The sequence below is a fragment of the Columba livia genome, chromosome 18 (genome assembly GCF_036013475.1).
Source record: "Columba livia isolate bColLiv1 breed racing homer chromosome 18, bColLiv1.pat.W.v2, whole genome shotgun sequence".
NCBI lineage: Eukaryota > Metazoa > Chordata > Aves > Columbiformes > Columbidae > Columba > Columba livia.
In genome coordinates, this window is record NC_088619.1 from 3,397,727 (window position 1) to 3,415,127 (window position 17,401).

At 48.1% G+C, this 17,401-nt stretch overlaps 1 protein-coding gene across 7 annotated transcripts in view; it reads left to right on the top strand.

Annotated features, from left to right (window-relative positions):
• Nucleotides 1–16,188, top strand: part of DNAH9 (dynein axonemal heavy chain 9) — a 197,461-nt gene extending 181,273 nt beyond the window's left edge. For 6 of the 7 annotated variants that reach the window (XM_065034500.1, XM_065034499.1, XM_065034498.1 and 3 more), the window contains 2 exons: nt 8,647–9,036; nt 15,349–16,188. In XM_065034500.1, coding sequence (XP_064890572.1) covers nt 8,647–9,036; nt 15,349–15,576 — 618 coding nt within the window. In that variant the 3' untranslated portion in view covers nt 15,577–16,188. Of the gene's footprint in view, nt 1–173; nt 4,028–8,646; nt 9,037–15,348 lie in introns of those variants that run through there. The other variant, XM_065034502.1, reaches the window with a different exon arrangement.
• The last annotated feature ends 1,213 nt before the right edge of the window (nt 16,189–17,401 follow it).

Below are 17,401 nucleotides of genomic sequence, written 5' to 3' on the forward strand. Positions count from 1 at the left end.
GTAGGAGCTCTGGGTGCTTGCGAGGGCATTGCCCTAAAGATCTTGATGAATGGAAAAGGTGCTCAGGGAATAAAAGGGGTCACAGTCTCTGCTCAGCACTGCTGGCTGCAAAACCAATTCGACTCCACGGGGAAGGGTTCACAGATGGATTTCAAATGGCACATTGTCCGCAGGCACTGGGAGAGGTTAAAGATACACAAAGCAAAGACTGCTTTTGGGAACAGAGGCGGTTCTATCCACCTGATACTGCAGCACAGCAACAATAGGTCACTCAGAAGTTGAGAGATGGCCTATTTAAAGGTGAGACAAAAAATCACATCTTTTCACAAAATGCCCAGTTACTGGGGGAAACTTGTAACAAAGCGTCATTAAAGGCAAAAGCTGAGTTGAAATCAAAGGAAAGGTTGCTCATGGGTAAGGACACAAAATGTCCAGAGCTATAAGAGAAAAGCCTAAAAATTCAAAAGTTTTGGAAGAGATACAGCTCCCCTTGCTGGGTATGAGTCATTTGCTAATAGAAGAGGGTCAGGAGTGGACCTTCGCTACGGAGATACTGTCCGTGATTGCTCCACCCAGAGCTGCTTCTCTCTCCTAGTCAGAAACTGGACTCTGCTCCAGGAAGGTGTTGTGTGTGTCCCTCTGGGTGGTGGCTTTGACCATGGCTTGTGGAGAACAGTGAGAAGCTCTGGGGCTGGCAGGACACACCAGGTAGCATGTGAATTTCTGGGTTCAGCAGCACGTGCTGGAGGGTTGTGCTTTGAGGCTGCATCTGCTGCTATGGGAACTCATCTGCTGACTCCCCTCCCAGGCGGCTGGTGGGACAAAATATAAAAGGCTACCGACTGCCCCTTAGGGGATAAACCAGCAGAGATCACTGCGCGGAGTGAGGACCTGCCTGCCCAGCCCTGGTGTCCTGTGGCAACACTTCACCTTGTCATCCTAAAATATGCTTCACCATAGCCGAGTGCTGTCCATCCCTTGGAAAGGCCTAGGCGTAGCAGGGGAACGCTGCCTGGAGCCTGCAGCACAAAGCTGGTGGCTTCAGTGCTACCTTGGTGCTTTCTCTGCATCATCGACTCAAAGTTGCTCACTGGATGATTTAGAATCATAGAATCATTTCTGTTGGAAGAGACCCTCAAGATCATCAAGTCCAGCCATAACCTGACTCTGGCACTAACCCATGTCCTTGAGACCCTCATCTATATGCCTGTCCAACCCCTCCAGGGATGGTGACTCCACCGCTGCCCTGGGCAGCCTGTTCCAATGCTTCATAACCCTTTCCGTGAATAAAGGTTTCCTAATATCCAATCTGAACCTTTCCTGGCACTACTTGAAGCCGTTTCCTCTTGTTCTATCACTTGTTACTTGGGAGGAGAGACCAACACCCTCCATGCTACAACCTCCTTTCAGGTAGTTTTTATGGTGCGAGGCAGTAAGGAAGGACATCAGTCGCTGGGCATTCCCTGTCCCATCATTTCCTGAATGACGAATTGTCATCCAATTTCACCAAAACGCTCAGCTTGCAGAAATACTTTGCCTGGCATGAGAACCGTTGGACTTGAACGAACTGCAGCTACTTCGTGTGACCCCGTTAGCAGAAAGGGCTGACAGGGGAGCCAGCAGGACCTGTCTGGAGACCGAATGACAATCCCGGCCTCTCCTGAGGGCAGCTTCAAAGAGAGATCTTCGCGGGACATGTCTGAGCATGTACGCAGAGCGGTGCTAGGGGTGGCTCTGGGGTTTTTGGCAGCTGCAGCTCTGCAGGGGCAGAACTAGGCTGCTCCTAAATCCCAGCTGTGCACTGGGAACCAGCAGCCTGGGTCCGTGCTGCCTCAGACCCTTCTGCATTGAGCTCCCTGCTGATGCTTATTGTCTTGATTAAAGACATACACATATCATATCCACTTCATGGTGGCCCAGTATGTACAATCAGTTTTAAATCAGGCTGATATTTATGTAGTCAATTATTATGAATGGATTTCCTTTATTTTCTAGCAGAAGGTGGAATTGAAAATTCTGTTTCCCGAAACAGGTAAACGGAAGTGATTTAATGTTTCAGTCCTGGAGCACCAAACAAGATATAATTGTAACTGGGACAATATGTAGCAATTAGATTTGATGTGGAGAAGAATAAGCTATTTAATATTGGGAGGGGGAATGAGTGGATACATGGGCTTAAATAAACCCCAGACAAAATGACAGAGTTTTCACATTCCTCCCCAACACCCTGCCACAAATCATGGCAAAGCAGTGAGATGGTATGTGCAGAAAAGGCACCTCTGACAACTGCACAGGTTTGTCGCCACAGCACCGGCGCTGCGGTGCAGAGACAGCACAGGGCCAGGACTAGGGGACTGTTGAAGAGCAGGTGAGCTGCAGTATCTGTTTGTGTTAGCATTTCTCCTTCTAGTGTGTGCTGAGGAGGTTCGTTTGAAGGGTCTGACACCCCGGCAGTGGGCAACTCTGTTGCTGCAAGCAGAGGTTGTGTGTGGGTCCCTGCAGAGCTGGGTGAGATGTTGTTCACAACCAGTGTCGCTGCTCAGCGTCCCCCATGGGCCCTCCCTGTGCCTTGGGGACCGCAGGAGGGCCGGGGGACGCTTGGCCATGCTGTTGGCTCTTTTTGTCGTCAGTGCTGCTTGTCCCAGCGTGACAGCTGGGTCTCACACTCAGTTTGGGAGGGAAATCATTCTTTAATTGTTCCTTCTGAGAGCAGCTCCTAGGAAAGCTGTTAATGCGCGTTAATCTCTGGGCTCGGGGATCTTTACTGACAGCGCTCAGAGGAGGAGAGTTTATATAACAGGAACCACAGATCTCAGTAGAGAATAAATAAAACACAGAGGAAGCAAGTCTTATTGTTTTTAACTGACTATCTGCTCAAAGAAGGCGATTTGGAAATGTCACGCCTAATTTGAATTTTTGAATAATTCATTGTGTCTGTGTAGCGGAAAGTGATTGTTTGGTCCAAAAATAGGAGACATCCCGTTAAGAGGAAGAGAAATTGCAATAGACTGGTAGCCATCAAAAATAACTGGCATGTTGCATTTCAAAGCCCTTTGTTCTGGGTGACTTTGGTGAGACCAGAGGCTGGGCTCAAACACTTGCATGTTAATGTTGTACCCTGCGTCATTTTTCCCAGCAGATTTTCTATTTTGCAGCTTCAGTGAAGGGTAAGACTCCAAAATGAGGATAATAAATATTATAAAAGAATAAAGTAAGACCAAATTTTGTAAGGCTATCTGAGTATTTCACTGTATCAAGTGAAAATAACCTTAACTGAGCAAACCATTTGTGACAACAGTCTGCTCATCTTGAGGGAATGTCTGCAGGCTGATTGGGGTTTCCTTCAACGGTGTCTTTAATGAAAATTACTTCCAGCATTTTGAAAAAAGAAAGAGAAAAAGTAACTTGAATCATTCTGGATGTACTTTAGTATTCAGCATCTCAAATGCGTATTTATGCATAATTTTGTTTGGACAACTACTTGAGATGGCTGTTAGGGATGCTGTGAACCCTCACAGGAGATTCCAACACGTATATTTGAGTGTGCGGGCTTTAAAAATTGCTTTTCTTAAGCCTTCCTGAGATTTACATTTGCTAATTCATTTGTTTCCTGGAAATAAAACCAGACAGGATATATGATCATGAGAGTTACGTCTTTAAATCAATTTGACTGCTCGCACACATTTTGCAATCTTTTCACTCACTTTCAACCCTTTCCCAGTGTGCAAACCCCTTCGGTGTTGCTGATAGAAGGCCCCGTGTTCTCAGCATCCTGCTGTGGCCAGTGCAGGACTCGGCCCCTCGGAGGTTTGTTTGCCACACGCCGTCACACCAGCACTTCAGTTGAAGTTATTCAATAGAAAGCTGCGGCAACTGCCCCTGACGAGGTCAAATCAGCAGCCTTGGGCAGCTCATAGAACCTCTGATGAGACAACGACATGGTTTTCTGTTGTGTGAGCTTTAAATGTGGGTCAGTACATTGTCTTAAAGCGTGTTATAGATAAAGCGAAACAGCCTAAGAAGAAACGCATGGAGCATGCACTGCTGGTTTCTTGCACTTTTGTTTTCATGCACTTTTGTTTCTTTGTCACTTCATGGCAAATACCAAAATGAGAAATCTTTAATTTGTGTTGGATTCTTGTGCTTGAAATCACCCAGGACTTTAAAGACCTTTTACCAGGTAAGCCATCATTTTGGGATTCCCTACAGATGTAATATAATAGAATACAAATAATAAGATTATTTAGTGGCAGACACCTGGTCACTGCTCACGTGAAATGACAGAGGTGACGTGTATTTTGAAAAGTGGTTATAGTTGTTCCTTGTGTTTTAGGACTAATTGCAAATAGTCCTGCTTCCACCTTTTCATTTAACCCTATTTCTTGCTTTTAACTTCAAGACTGTTTAAACAAAAAAACACCTTAAAACCTTTGTATGCATGGCTTTCTCTGTCAACCAGAAATTCGTCCTCAATGGGGAAACCCAGCAGGTTCAGATACTTGCTGCCTTTAGAAGTTTACTACTTTTAACAAGTCATCTTTGGAGCAGAGGTTTAATAACGCCTTGTACCCATCCATCCTGTTGAGAGATGAATATTTGCCAGGGAGGGGATTTCTGTGTGGGAAGCCGCTGATATCTGAGGAGCAACTCTGAGCAGTGATCCCAGGGCTGCGGGGGCTTCCAAAGCTCCGGTTTGAACTGATGGGTCCTGTGGAGACACATTACTGCCCTTGCTTATTGTCAGACAACATTACTGTGGATGTTTAGAAAATTTCACAGAAACAAAAAAGGAGGGGAAAAAAAGTGTTGTTAAAAGCCCAGATGTGCCAGAATGGCCGTTTCCAGTGGCTGGATTCAGCTGACAGCCTTCCCTCCTTTGATAAGATGCGATGTGGGGGGTGGATGTCATTCCAGCCCTTTGTTGGAGCCAGCATCCCGCTGGAGCGTTGGCAGCAGTGTGGTCAGCTCGGAGGATCCCCGCTCCAATGACAAGTTGTCTTCCAAGCTCGGCTCAGTTTGCAGAACAACCAATGATAGGACAAGGGGCAATGGGTTCAGACTGGAACACAAGAGCTTCCACTTAAATTTGAGAAGAAACTTGTTCCTGGTGAGGGTGGCAGAGCCTGGCCCAGGCTGCCCAGGGAGGTTGTGGAGTCTCCTTCTCTGCAGACATTCCAACCCACCTGGACACCTTCCTGTGTAACCTCATCTGGGTGTTCCTGCTCCATGGGGGGATTGCACTGGATGAGCTTTCCAGGGCCCTTCCAGTCCCTGACATTCTGGGATTCTGTGAAAATCCTTGCTAACACAAGAGTGCCGAATACTCGTTTGCCCTAAGTCTTGGTCACCCAGCCCACTGCCGTTTGTTAGTGCCAGATGCAGCACGGACCATCAACAAGGACACCGGTTGCTGCTGTCCCACGATCTCCTGGGTGTCCAGCTCTGCTCTGTCCTGCTGTAGCCTGTTGGTGTCATCTGCAGATCAGAGCTCGCCGGGGTACGGTCAGCGTAGGAATAAACTGCAGAGATTTTTAACTCCTGAACTCTGACAAGCATTGCTAAACATTAGGGTTGCTCTAAGCAGATTTCAACTTTCGCTAAAGCTTCATAGATTTTTGCGGCCCCAGTAAAGGGCACCTCTGCTGACCCCATGGCTGGAGGCACTGAAGCCCTGTGAAAGAACAGTTGGGATTTTTTAATGTGAACAGACTGACCCAATTCCCTTGCCCTCATTCTCAGCAACAGCTCCGCTGATTTCAGTTAATCTTTCCAAAAACACGCAGCCAGAGGCAAAGAGAGATTGTAAGTCAGATGAATTTTGGCAATATGATGAGGGGACAAATATAAGTATTTATAATGGAAACCTGTGATGAGTATTAATTATAAGTCTCCAAAATGCTATGTGTTGTACCCCTCTAGCTCAGCACAAGGTATGCATAGATTTAAATTGCAAAGGGCATTATGTACCTGTAGAAGCTGAGCCCGGATTTGCAAGTTTTTGTCTTTGAAGACTGCTTGGCTTGACTGTCACAGGATCACAGATGAGTTGTTCTGGAGATGCTCCGGTCCAGCCCCTGCTCAGAGCAGTGCCAGGTAGAGCAGGTTGCCCAGGACCACACACTGCTGGGTTTGGGAAATTTCCAAGGATGGAGACTCCACAGCCTCTCTGGGTGACCTGTTCCCGTGTTCAACCACCCTCGCGGGAAAAAAGGTTGTACTTGTGTGTCCTGTGGTTTAAGTTGTACCCATTGCCTCTTGTCCTGTCACTGGACACCAGTGAGAAGAGTCTGGCTTCATCTTCTTTACTTGCTACCATCAGATATTTAGAGACGTCAAAAATATCCTCCCTGAGCCATCTTTTATTGAGGCTGAACAAGCCCAGCGCAGGACCCAGCCTGCCGGCTGTGGCCTCACCACTGCTGGGCACTCGCTGCCGTTAACCTGCTGGCAATGCTGCTCCCAGGGCAACCCAGCTGGCCTTGCTGCAGGGACATGTTGCTGACTCGTGCTCAGCTGCTCAGGACTCCCAGGGCCTTTCTTTCCACCGCTTTCCAGGATGTTGGTCCCCAGCATGTGCTGCTGCGTGGGCTAATTCCTCTTCAGGGGCAACAATTGGCATTTCCCTCTGTTGAACCTTGTGAGGTTCTTCTCAGCTCAATTGTCCAGCCTGTTCAGATCCCTTTGAACGGCAGCACCCCCATCTTTGGGTATCATTGGTGACCCTGTGGAAGAGTGCAAGGGGATAGTAGTCAGCAGGCTTTCGATGGTGTCCTGGATCCAAACTTCCATGCACTAAATGTCCCCAGACAGCAAGACAGGTTGGCAGATGGGGGTCTCTGTCCTCTGCAGAAGGGAGTCACGTGCTACTGGCACTCACTGATCCCTCCTGCGCTGCTGCATGGCTCCATCAGCATGGATGGACAGAGTTCCCAACCCCTTGTATCTTGCCTGGGCATTGACCCTCTTCTGTGGCTGCAGATCTACAGGGGACATGGTGAGCTGCAGCCTCTGTCAGGAGCTCGGGCTGGGCTGAGGCCTCTGCTGTGCCAGGGACACTTGCTGTAGATGGTGCTGGGGACAATGCCCCATGACATGTCACCATCATTGCTGACCAAGTGCCTGCTGCCCTGGGCAGGGCTTGTGAGCCCTGTCCGTGTGCCCCTCTGTGCAACCTTCTGCACAAACATCTTCATCTTTTAACAGCTTCTCTTAGCTGTCCTTTCAGCATTCATTTGGGGGTGGTCAGTAGGTCAGAGAGGTTCTCCTGCCCCTCTGCTCTGCCCTGGGGAGACCACACCTGGAATATTGTGTCCAGTTGTGGCCCCTCAGTTCCAGCAGGACAGGGAACTGCTGGACAGAGTCCAGCACAGCCACCAAGATGCTGAAGGGAGTGGAGCATCTCCCGTGTGAGGAAAGGCTGAGGGAGCTGGAGCTCTGGAGCTGGAGAAGAGGAGACTGAGGGGTGACTCATTCCTGGGGATCAATATGGAAAGGGGGAGTGTCAGGAGGATGGAGCCAGGCTCTTCTCGGTGACAAGCAGTGACAGGACAGGGGGCAGTGGGTACAAACTGGAACATAAGAGGTTCCACTTAAATATGAGAAGAAACTTCTTCTCAGTGAGGGTGGCAGAGCCTGGCCCAGGCTGCCCAGGGAGGTTGTGGAGTCTCCTTCTCTGCAGACATTCCAACCCGCCTGGACACCTTCCTGTGTAACCTCATCTGGGTGTTCCTGCTCCATGGGGGGATTGCACTGGATGAGCTTTCCAGGTCCCTTCCAACCCCTCACATTCTGGGATTCTGTGATTAATGCCATCCAGGCATCTCTTGCTTAGATTCAATGCAATTTCAGCTTGATACAGCAGGAATTTTCTTAATTTTAGACTAGCAGGCACTGGGGACCCTCTGCAGAGCAGCTGAAGAGGGATGCTGGCATTGGTGTCCATTAACCCTTTTTGGCCCTGCAGTGATGTTCCAGCTCTTCTCCTGCCTGGGAGAAACCGATAGAGGTTTCTAAATGCTTTAAAAATAATTAATTGCTGGATAAAGGAAAAGCCAAACCTCTCTCTTTATCTCACTTGGCTGAATCATATCTTAATTTGTTGTGTGTTTCCCTGCTGTGAAAGAAACTGTGATTACATTTGCAGGCATGTGAAGTCAAAAAGAAAATCTTGCACCGCAAAGTACTAACAGAGGAGGGGAGTGAGGGGATGTGGAGGAGAGGAGGGGGACAGCACTCGACACAACAGACATTTGGAGAGTTTGGGAGTAAATCATCAGAGACTCCAGGATCTACCCTGGCACTGTGAGAACAGTTTTTCACCTCTGAAAATCTGCCCTAAGAAGATCTTCAGTCAATGAGAGCAAATAGAAAAAGCCCTGTGACAACTGAGGGACACCCATGCTCGCTGTCACTCTCTTACACAGCTTTTCCTCCAGGCAGTGTTTTTACGGTAGGGAAGTTGAGAATGCAGGAATATGTAATATAAGGTGTTCCTGAAAGCTAAAACTCATGAAGAAATTCACAGTATGTGAACACTAGTGACCGTGTAGGGTGTCGTGCTCTTCCACACTTCCTAGCTTCTGCTTTCAAGCAGGCTTTGTTCAGGTTAAACGATTATCAGTGCTGATTATATCTTTTGTCACTCAGGGTGAACTGACCATGACAAGTGACATGGAGAACCTGCAGAATGCCCTTTTCTTGGACGCGGTGCCCGAGTCCTGGATAAAGAGGGCTTACCCTTCCACGGCCAGCCTGGGCACGTGGTTTGCTGACCTCCTCGCTCGCATCAAGGAGCTGGAGACCTGGACAGGAGACTTTTCCTTACCCTCCACTGTGTGGCTTGCTGGATTCTTCAATCCCCAGTCTTTCCTGACAGCCATCATGCAGTCCGCAGCCCGAAAGAACGAGTGGCCTTTGGACAAGATGACCTTGCAGTGTGACGTGACAAAAAAGAACAGAGAAGATTTCACCAGTCCTCCTCGAGAAGGGGCGCATGTCCACGGTTTGTTCATGGAGGGTGCGCGCTGGGATGCACAGGTGAGCTCACCGAGGCTTTTCTCTTGAGAGAGAATATTACGTATTGCATATATATTACATATATATTATTATGTTATACCCTTATTGCTTGTTACTGTGCTCTGGGGAACTTCTCAGCCCAGCCAGGTGCTCATCTAAAATAGTAATTTGAGCTGCCTCTTCAGGAATGGTAAAGATGTGAAAAATGAGCCTCTCCTCTGCAGCCTGGAGTGGGTACCCAGGCTGGTCAGGTGAATCCCACCTTGGAGTTGTCTGTTCCACAGCTCTGAAGGGAGTTCAGGGTGGCCAACTTGGATAGGTACATTTAGTTTTTACAACATGAATCTCAGCTTCAGTGTACATTGACTAAACTGTGATCAGTACTCATGGTGTTACTACAGGCAGAAAACATGGGGTCTTTGTTGATTTTGTCAAATCATAGAATCATTTTGGTCGGAAGAGACCCTTAAGGTAATTGATTCCAACTATAACCTATATCTGGCACTAACCCACGTCCCTGAGAACCTTATCTATACGTCTGTTCAACCCCTCTAGGTATGGCGACTCCCCCACTGCCCTGGGCAGCCTGTTCCAATGCTTCACAACCCATTCTGTGAATAAATGTTTCCTAATATCCAATCTGAGCCTTCCCTGGTGCAACTTGAGGCCGGTTCCTCTTGTCTTACATCTTCATGTCCCCAGAGATTAATAGGTGGGATGTGCCAAATCCAGATCACTGTCTTTCTGCTGTCAGGTGCTGCAGAATGTCATCTGCATAGATAGGGTCTGTGAGAAAAATTAATCACATCCTTTAGCCACCCCCTTAGGGTGCCAAATAAAGCTTTAGTGAAGGTCTAACCTGTATGGTCAATGCGGCTCAGGGTGCAGACTCAGTGTGGGGAGCAATGGGCTCCCTGGACAAACAGAAGAGTCTCGGTGGCTCTTGCTCTTCTTCTTTCCCCATCTGGATGTGGCTCAGAGCCTTTCAGCTCCAGCACAGCCAGTCTCAGGGCAGGCAAGGTAAGAACCGTTCCCACCAACTGAGCAGCTGAAGGGCCGCTGTCAGCGCTTCTCTCGCAGCACACCGCTCAGAGCAGCGTCCCAGAGGAGCACGATTGTCCCTGTCATTCCTTCTGACAGTTGTCAGCTGTCAGGAGTGCAGTCTGCAGAGCCAGAGCCATTAGGCTGACAAATCCCCACGGGGCTTGGGCCTCCGGTTTGCCTGGCCCGTGGCACCGTGACTCCCAATTTGTGCTGCACGTGAGGATTCAGTGACGGTGATTCCTGCAGCTCGTACTCTGTGCAGCCGGTGCGATGCTCCTGCTGCCCGCGACCTGTGAGAGAGGGAAGGCCGATCAAAGTGGGTCACCCAGAACTTATCTGTGTCACGTTTACCCTCTCCCAAGAAGACGCTTTTATTTCTCAGGCAGCTCTTTGGGGATCTTAACCTTGATGATCCTCTTTGCGGGGCTTGGTGGTAGGATGCTGAGGAGAGAGGCCATGCCAGTTATACACCGTATCCCAGCCAGATCTAATATTCTTCGCTGATTTTTCAGCTCCTTCTCTGCAGTAGTATTCCAGAAAGGATAGGAAATGAGGCAAAGCTTTGATCTCACTGACTGATGGCAGCCAGTGCCTTTTATCACAAATCCTTGGGAAGGTCAAAGCTCCAGGCCATCTTCTCACTGGAAATGGTTTGACACGCATGTTGGGTCTGGAAAGCCACGGGCAGTCAGGAACGTGGGCAAAGGCTCTGTCAGAAGATTTCAGTGAAGATCTCACATGGGTATAAGGTCAGATCTCCTGCCTCCATGGGTTTGGCTCCACTGACAGTCACAGTGGCAGAACCGAGACCAGCCCAGCCCATTTCCTAAGACTTGGTGCTACAGTTCCATGCCTGGTCCCTTGTTCAAGCCTTTGGTGTGGCTGCCGTACAAAAGCCCTTGCGGCTCTTGGGGACCACAGCCCCTCAGTGCAGGGAACACTAGATCTCAGTTACCCTCAAAACCTGACATTTTAAGCTGAAACGAATCAGCTGGACACAACAGTACAGAGAAAGTTTAAAAAAATCCCTGGTCTTGCATGCAGAGTACTCCATTAAACACAAATTCCAGTGACTGCTGTTATGTTTTCCTTTACCATTGTTGCCACCATTACTAGAAAATACAATATCCTGGTCAAAATGGCTGAGTTCTGCCCAGGTTTCACCCATCCCCGAGTGGTGGTGGAAGTGATTAGTGAGAATTCTTGATGGTGCAAAGCCAGATATCTTTTTGGAAACACGTGGCCCTCTGCATCCCTTTGATAATTTGTGCGGGTGATCGTGTTCAGCAGTGAGGTTTGTCTTCAGAGACCATCCAGGCTTCAGTAAATGTGTTTTTCTGGTTACATTTTCCTTGTGATTGAAAGATACGGAGCAATTACTTTTACAGAACCATTCATAATCTCTGGGTGTCCTGCTTCCATTTATTTCAGAAAGGAAAAGAATATTTTCCTGTGTTGCTGCTCACACTGAAATATCATTTCCACCTAGTGGAACTATTCATTTTACCTGTAATGCAGTGAGCAGCAGCTCTATTAATGGATGCAGGATTTTTAAACCAGGTGCACAGTTCTTTTGGGTTGGATACTCCTTCCAAATTAATTATCTGATAAGAACAGCAGCTCATGTTTATAAGATCTCCTCTGGGGATCACCTCCACTTTTAAAAGAATATTTCACATTTAGATTGCGCCTCCAAAAATTGAAAATTCCCTCTATGTTCTGCTGCTCACATTTTTCTATTTATTTAAACATTTATGTTTGCCCTTGGGTGTCTTATATTTATAAAACATTTATTACAAAACAACAGGCAGCTATTAGAAGAAATGAAACCAAATGGATTCTTTTGGGTCCAAATGATGTGTTGCTGTAGCACTGTTGAAGTCTCAGTGAGAGATAGTTTGGTGACGCTATGGGACATTTTCTCTCAAGCCACGGGAGATGGCCGACTGATTCCTGGCTCTCTTGCTCCCAGCAATGGAGAATTTGAGGCCAAGTGTGTGACCTGCTCCTCACCACGGGTCCTGGAGCGTGACAGGACATGGGCAGAGGTGGGTTCGGCAGCACATGCGCCACCAAAGCTTTGCCAGGTGTGAACAGCACAGCACTGTGTCCTTGGACAAGATGCACCATCCGTGCACAGCGTATCGTGCCTCCTTCAAGCCGCACCAGCTGTGGTCTCTATGTACTTTTTAAAGCTAAGCCTGTGTAAAGCACCAGTCTTAAACCAGTAGAGGTGCTTAGAAGGGCGGATCGGTGTGGTGAGCAATGGTAACATTTATTTGACAGTTCAAGTAGCTCGAGATCTTTGGGAACACTTCCACGCCACTCATTTTTATCTGAGATGCTCCCAGCAGTGGATGCAGATGAAAACAGCATCAGTTTGCAACGCAGACCTGGCACAGCCCAGTTCTGCTGGTCCAGTCCTAAATATCACAGCTTGCCGCCTTCTTCTGCAGAGGCACCAGGTACATCAAATCCAATGGAAATTTTTCCCAGGGTGGGGGCCTGGGACATCAGGTGAAGCCTTTTCCTGCCGATGTCAGCTGTCAGTGATGCCCGTGTATTTGGGAGCTACAAGGGCACGAGTAGGATGTGTCTCAAGCTGAGGTCTCCAGTGGTAAAGTTTCAATGCAGCCATAAAGAGGACACTTGTAAATTGTGCTGTGAACAGCCAGTCTCTTATTTATAGCTGTTTTCAAAAATTAACAACTTGGAAAACCCTTTTCCATCTGTATCTCAATTCTTAAGCTACTCAGTAATAAAAATTCCTCTCTCATTTGGCTTCGCTGGACAGCACATCATTAGGTCTTCACTGCGTGCTCCTTGGACAGCTCTTCTTCTTGTTCCCCATGTCCGGTTGAAGCCACTGACTCCAGCGATCTCTGTGCAGCCTTGGAGCGATGTTACCTGCTGGTCAGATCCTCAGCCCCCTTCCCTGCAAATAGCGGCAACTCTACCTGAAAGACAGCCCGGCCTTGCTGTGGAACAGGCTGCCCAGGGCAGTGCTGGAGCCACCGTCCCTGGAGGGGCTGAACAGACGTAGAGATGCGATTTTTAGGGACACGGGTTAGTGCCAGAGTTCGGTTATGCTTGGACTTGATCTTAAGGGTCTGTTCCAACCAAAATGATTCTATGATTCTATGCTGAAGGTTTCTAAGCCAACTGACCCCAAATTAACTGTGGTGAAGAGGCGCCTGTGCTGGTAACACAGAATCCCAGAATGTGAGGGGTTGGAAGGGACCTGGAAAGCTCATCCAGTGCAATCCCCCCATGGAGCAGGAACACCCAGATGAGGTTACACAGGAAGGTGTCCAGGCGGGTTGGAATGTCTGCACAGAAGGAGACTCCACAACCTCCCTGGGCAGCCTGAGCCAGTGTTCTGATACCCTTACTGTTTCTTCTCATATTTAAGTGGAACCTCTTGTGTTCCAGTTTGTACCCATTGCCCCTTGTCCTATCACTGGTTGTCACCAGAAGAGCCTGGCTCCATCCTCCTGACACTCCCCCTTTCCATATTGATCCCCATGAATGAGTCCCCCCTCAGTCTCCTCTTGTCCAGCTCCAGAGCCCCAGCTCCCTCAGCCTTTCCTCACACGGGAGATGCTCCACTCCCTTCAGTGTCTTTGTTGCCCTAAACACCCCAAAAAGCATCTGAATGGGGGGATATTTCCTGACCGTGTATCTATTTGGGCCTGTCTGGGAGCATCCCTGGCTTGTGACAACTGCTCTGTGTCTTTGGACCCATCAATATGTGGCAGCACAATATGTTCACTCTTCAAATTGTCTGTTGAGAAGCCAGGACAAGCAGGAGTGAGGAATTCTTTAGGATCAGAGGCCTGGGCTCTCTGAGTGCACAACGGTGGCTTTTTACCAGGTGTGCTGTGCCGGTAGTCAGGGAAAATTGCTTTCGGAGTAGAATTAATTTGTGATGATGAGAGCCATAAAAAATGCAAATGCAAATCAGCCCAGACATAACAAAATGATGTATTCCATAGAGACGCCTCAGGAATATTTCAACTCTTGTTAATCCAGAAATAGGTAGAATATACCTTATAATTTGATTTGAAAAATTGTCAGCAGGAAAAAAAAAGAAAGAGTGATCTGATCAAAATCCAGCCTCAGAAATGGAAGATACAGATTTTAAAAGAGTGCATAATAATGTTTGATAAATAGCTTCCTTGCAAGGTATTATAAGAATTATTTAATGTTTGTTCAGCACGTTGGAAATATAAAATCCTACATCGGAGTTGGATTTATCATAGCTCAGTGTAACAGATGGCATTAGTACGTTAGTACAGCAAACTGAGATGTGTTGCAAGAGAGATTATTTTCCTTCACTCATTTGCAGAGCTAAATAGACTGTTCGAGAGGCTGAATCTCATCCCACAACTCTGATCTGAAAGCATTTGAAATAATAACGATATGTGAGGCTAAGCCACAGTGAGAGGCAGTTTCTTTAACACTGAGAAGTTTTATTTCCATTTCTATATTTGTTTTAATTTGGTCTCTCTCACCACCATTAAGTGATTTTGCAGGCTTTCCTGGAAATGGGTTGATGTGTGGGGCATTTTGTTGTCAGAAAGAGAAACAGAAGTTTCCAGAGAGACCCAAGTTAGAGAAACAAGCTCTTTGTTTCATGCCCTGTCAGCAGAACTCTCAGTCTCCCTGGTCGGGCAGCCTGCTGAGCGTTGCTTCGGAGCGGATAATATGGACTTGTTATTAAATGACCACATTCCCTCTGAAACAATCTCTCGGAATCCCCCTTGCTGGTGTGGAAAGGCCTGTGGTGCCTTTTGTGGGCACACAAAACGCTGTGTGCGTTCATTGCCCAGACAGGTCATGCTCAAATTCTGGTGACGTGATGGGACACTGGCTTGGTGCCTTTGAGGCTTTTGTCAAGTGAGCATCTCCATCCAGAGCCCTGCTCAGGTGTCACAACTGGTCCCAGCACAAGCAACGCTTCCCATGAGCTGGGTCTGCTCTTGAGTACGAGCTCCGCGAGGATGATGTGGCTGGACATAGCCAGGAACATCGTTCTCCTGTAATGTCCTACTCTGGTGTGTGTGGTTTGAGCATCTGATGAGAGCAGGAATCTGTACCCTTGGGAGAAGCTACACTTGGTGTTTGATCCAGACCCTCCTTACCTCAAAAAGACTCATCTGCCCTCTTGATCTCAGGAAAAACGTTTGCACCTCTCCAAAATGATCAGCTGGTGCAAACATTACAGAGGATCGTGTGTCCTGGGTATTGTGGAAATCTAAGTAAGACTTTGTCTTCTTTCCTTTGTAGGCCGGGCTAATCACAGAGGCAAGGCTCAAGGACCTAACCCCAGCGATGCCTGTTATTTTCATCAAAGCCATTCCTGCTGACAAACAGGATATCCGCAGTACGTACCAGTGTCCTGTGTACAAAACACGCCAGAGGGGGCCAACGTACGTGTGGACATTTAACCTGAAAACTAGAGAAAATCCTTCCAAGTGGGTGCTCGCTGGTGTGGCATTGCTGCTCCAGGTCTAGGCTCACCAGCAGAGCGCCTCGTTTACGAGTCCCTAACGATGTCTTTCTCAGACAATTTAAAGAAATAATATCCTGCGATTGAACCCAAGATCCATCTCTCTGACTGCTGGGCACACGGTCTAAATATGGCCCGCAAGGAGGTGACAGAGGCGCAGAGGGACGCGTGAACCAGGTTCTTGGCTGCTATAAATCAGTGTCCTGTAATTCCTGTTGTGCTGCACTGGAAAATCTGGGAAAAATCCCACCACCAGGTCTTCCACACTCAGAGAGTGCTAAGCTCAAATCCGAATTTAAGGTTTATTTCTCTTTCATCATCCAAAGTGGTTTTAAAGTCAGTGGCCTTCTCCAGAATCCTTAGATAGTCCAGTGACCTGTGAAATTCTCCAGATCTTATTCTTTTCTATACAAGTGTTTATTTGTTGTAAGTATAATCAGTAGGTGTTGTGAAGATAAACTTCTTCTTGCTAACACTCCTGTAAATTCTAGAAATATTGAAAACAGCACTAATATCCAATGTACTTAATGTAATCAACAGAAAAATGCATCATAGGGGTTATTTAAGAAGAAAATTTCATAGTGATAGAATTTGCTAATAAAAATAATTATTCCTGCACTAAAGGCTACTTGGAGGTCTGTATCACCCGCTCACTCCTTGTGTGGAGAGGGCATGCAGGGTTGGGGGGCAAACGCACCTGTTTGGGTAGTTGTGTTCATAATTAGCAACGAAGTGGGTGAGAACTAATGTGTTTCTAGAGCAGAAAGGTCAGAGAGGGGAGACTGGGGTGTGCATCCAGGGTACAAAGATGCTGAGGGGTCTGGAGCATCTTTCTGATGAGGAAAGACTGAGAGCTGGGGCTGTTGAGCTGGAGAAGAGAAGCTGAGAGGGATCTCATCAATGGGATCAGTATCTCAGGGTGGGTGTCAGAGGATGGACCAGACTCTGTTCAGTGGTGCCCAGCGCCAGGGTGAGGGGCAACGGGCACAGACTGAAACACAGGAGGCTCCATCTGAACAGGAGCAGAAACTTGTTTGCTGGGAGGTGCCAGAGCCTGGCCCAGGCTGCCCAGAGCGGGTGTGGAGTCTCCTTCTCTGAGACATTCAAAGCCCCTGGACCCACCTGTGTGATCTGCTCTGTGACCCTGCGTGAGCAGGGGTTGGACTGGGGGACCTGCAGGGGTCCCTTCCATCCCTAAACATTCCGTGATTCTGTGATGCTGGTTTTGCACCTGGGACAAGCAGCAGTACCAAATGGTCTGTTGGCAGCCGTGGTGCATGTGCAGTGCTCAGGATGGTGGAGCGGATCCTGGGAGGAAGATAGGCAAGACACTCATGTACAAACCACAAAGGGTATCTGGGATTACTTGCTGTGTCTTACTGAGCCCACTCTGACCTGCCATGTGTCACCAAGGCCACCCTGGCCATTTCAGCAGCGCTGTGAAAGGCTCCTCCAACACCTGGGCTGAGCCCATTGCTGTTTCTCAATGAACAGGAGTCCACCAGCATCGCTAGAGAGCTCTACAGAGAAACCATTCCAGAGAGGACCATAAATCAGAGGTTTCAACAGCCTATTTGTTCCTCAGCTAGAGCATCTTAAAGAAGTGAGTATGTGTGAAATCTCCTAACAAACAGAAAGCCAAACCCCAGGAAACACCAGAGCTGATGTTCCCCTCTGACCTCGGCTCTGCTGTGTGTGTTGCAGCCCCTGGCTGTGTGGCTGTGTGTCATGGTCCTGCTGCGCCTCCAGTCACCCCCAGCAGGCAACACAGTCACTCCTTTTCCATCGTTATGTGCCTTACACAACCCCCTTTCCCCGGGCTGCTGGGAC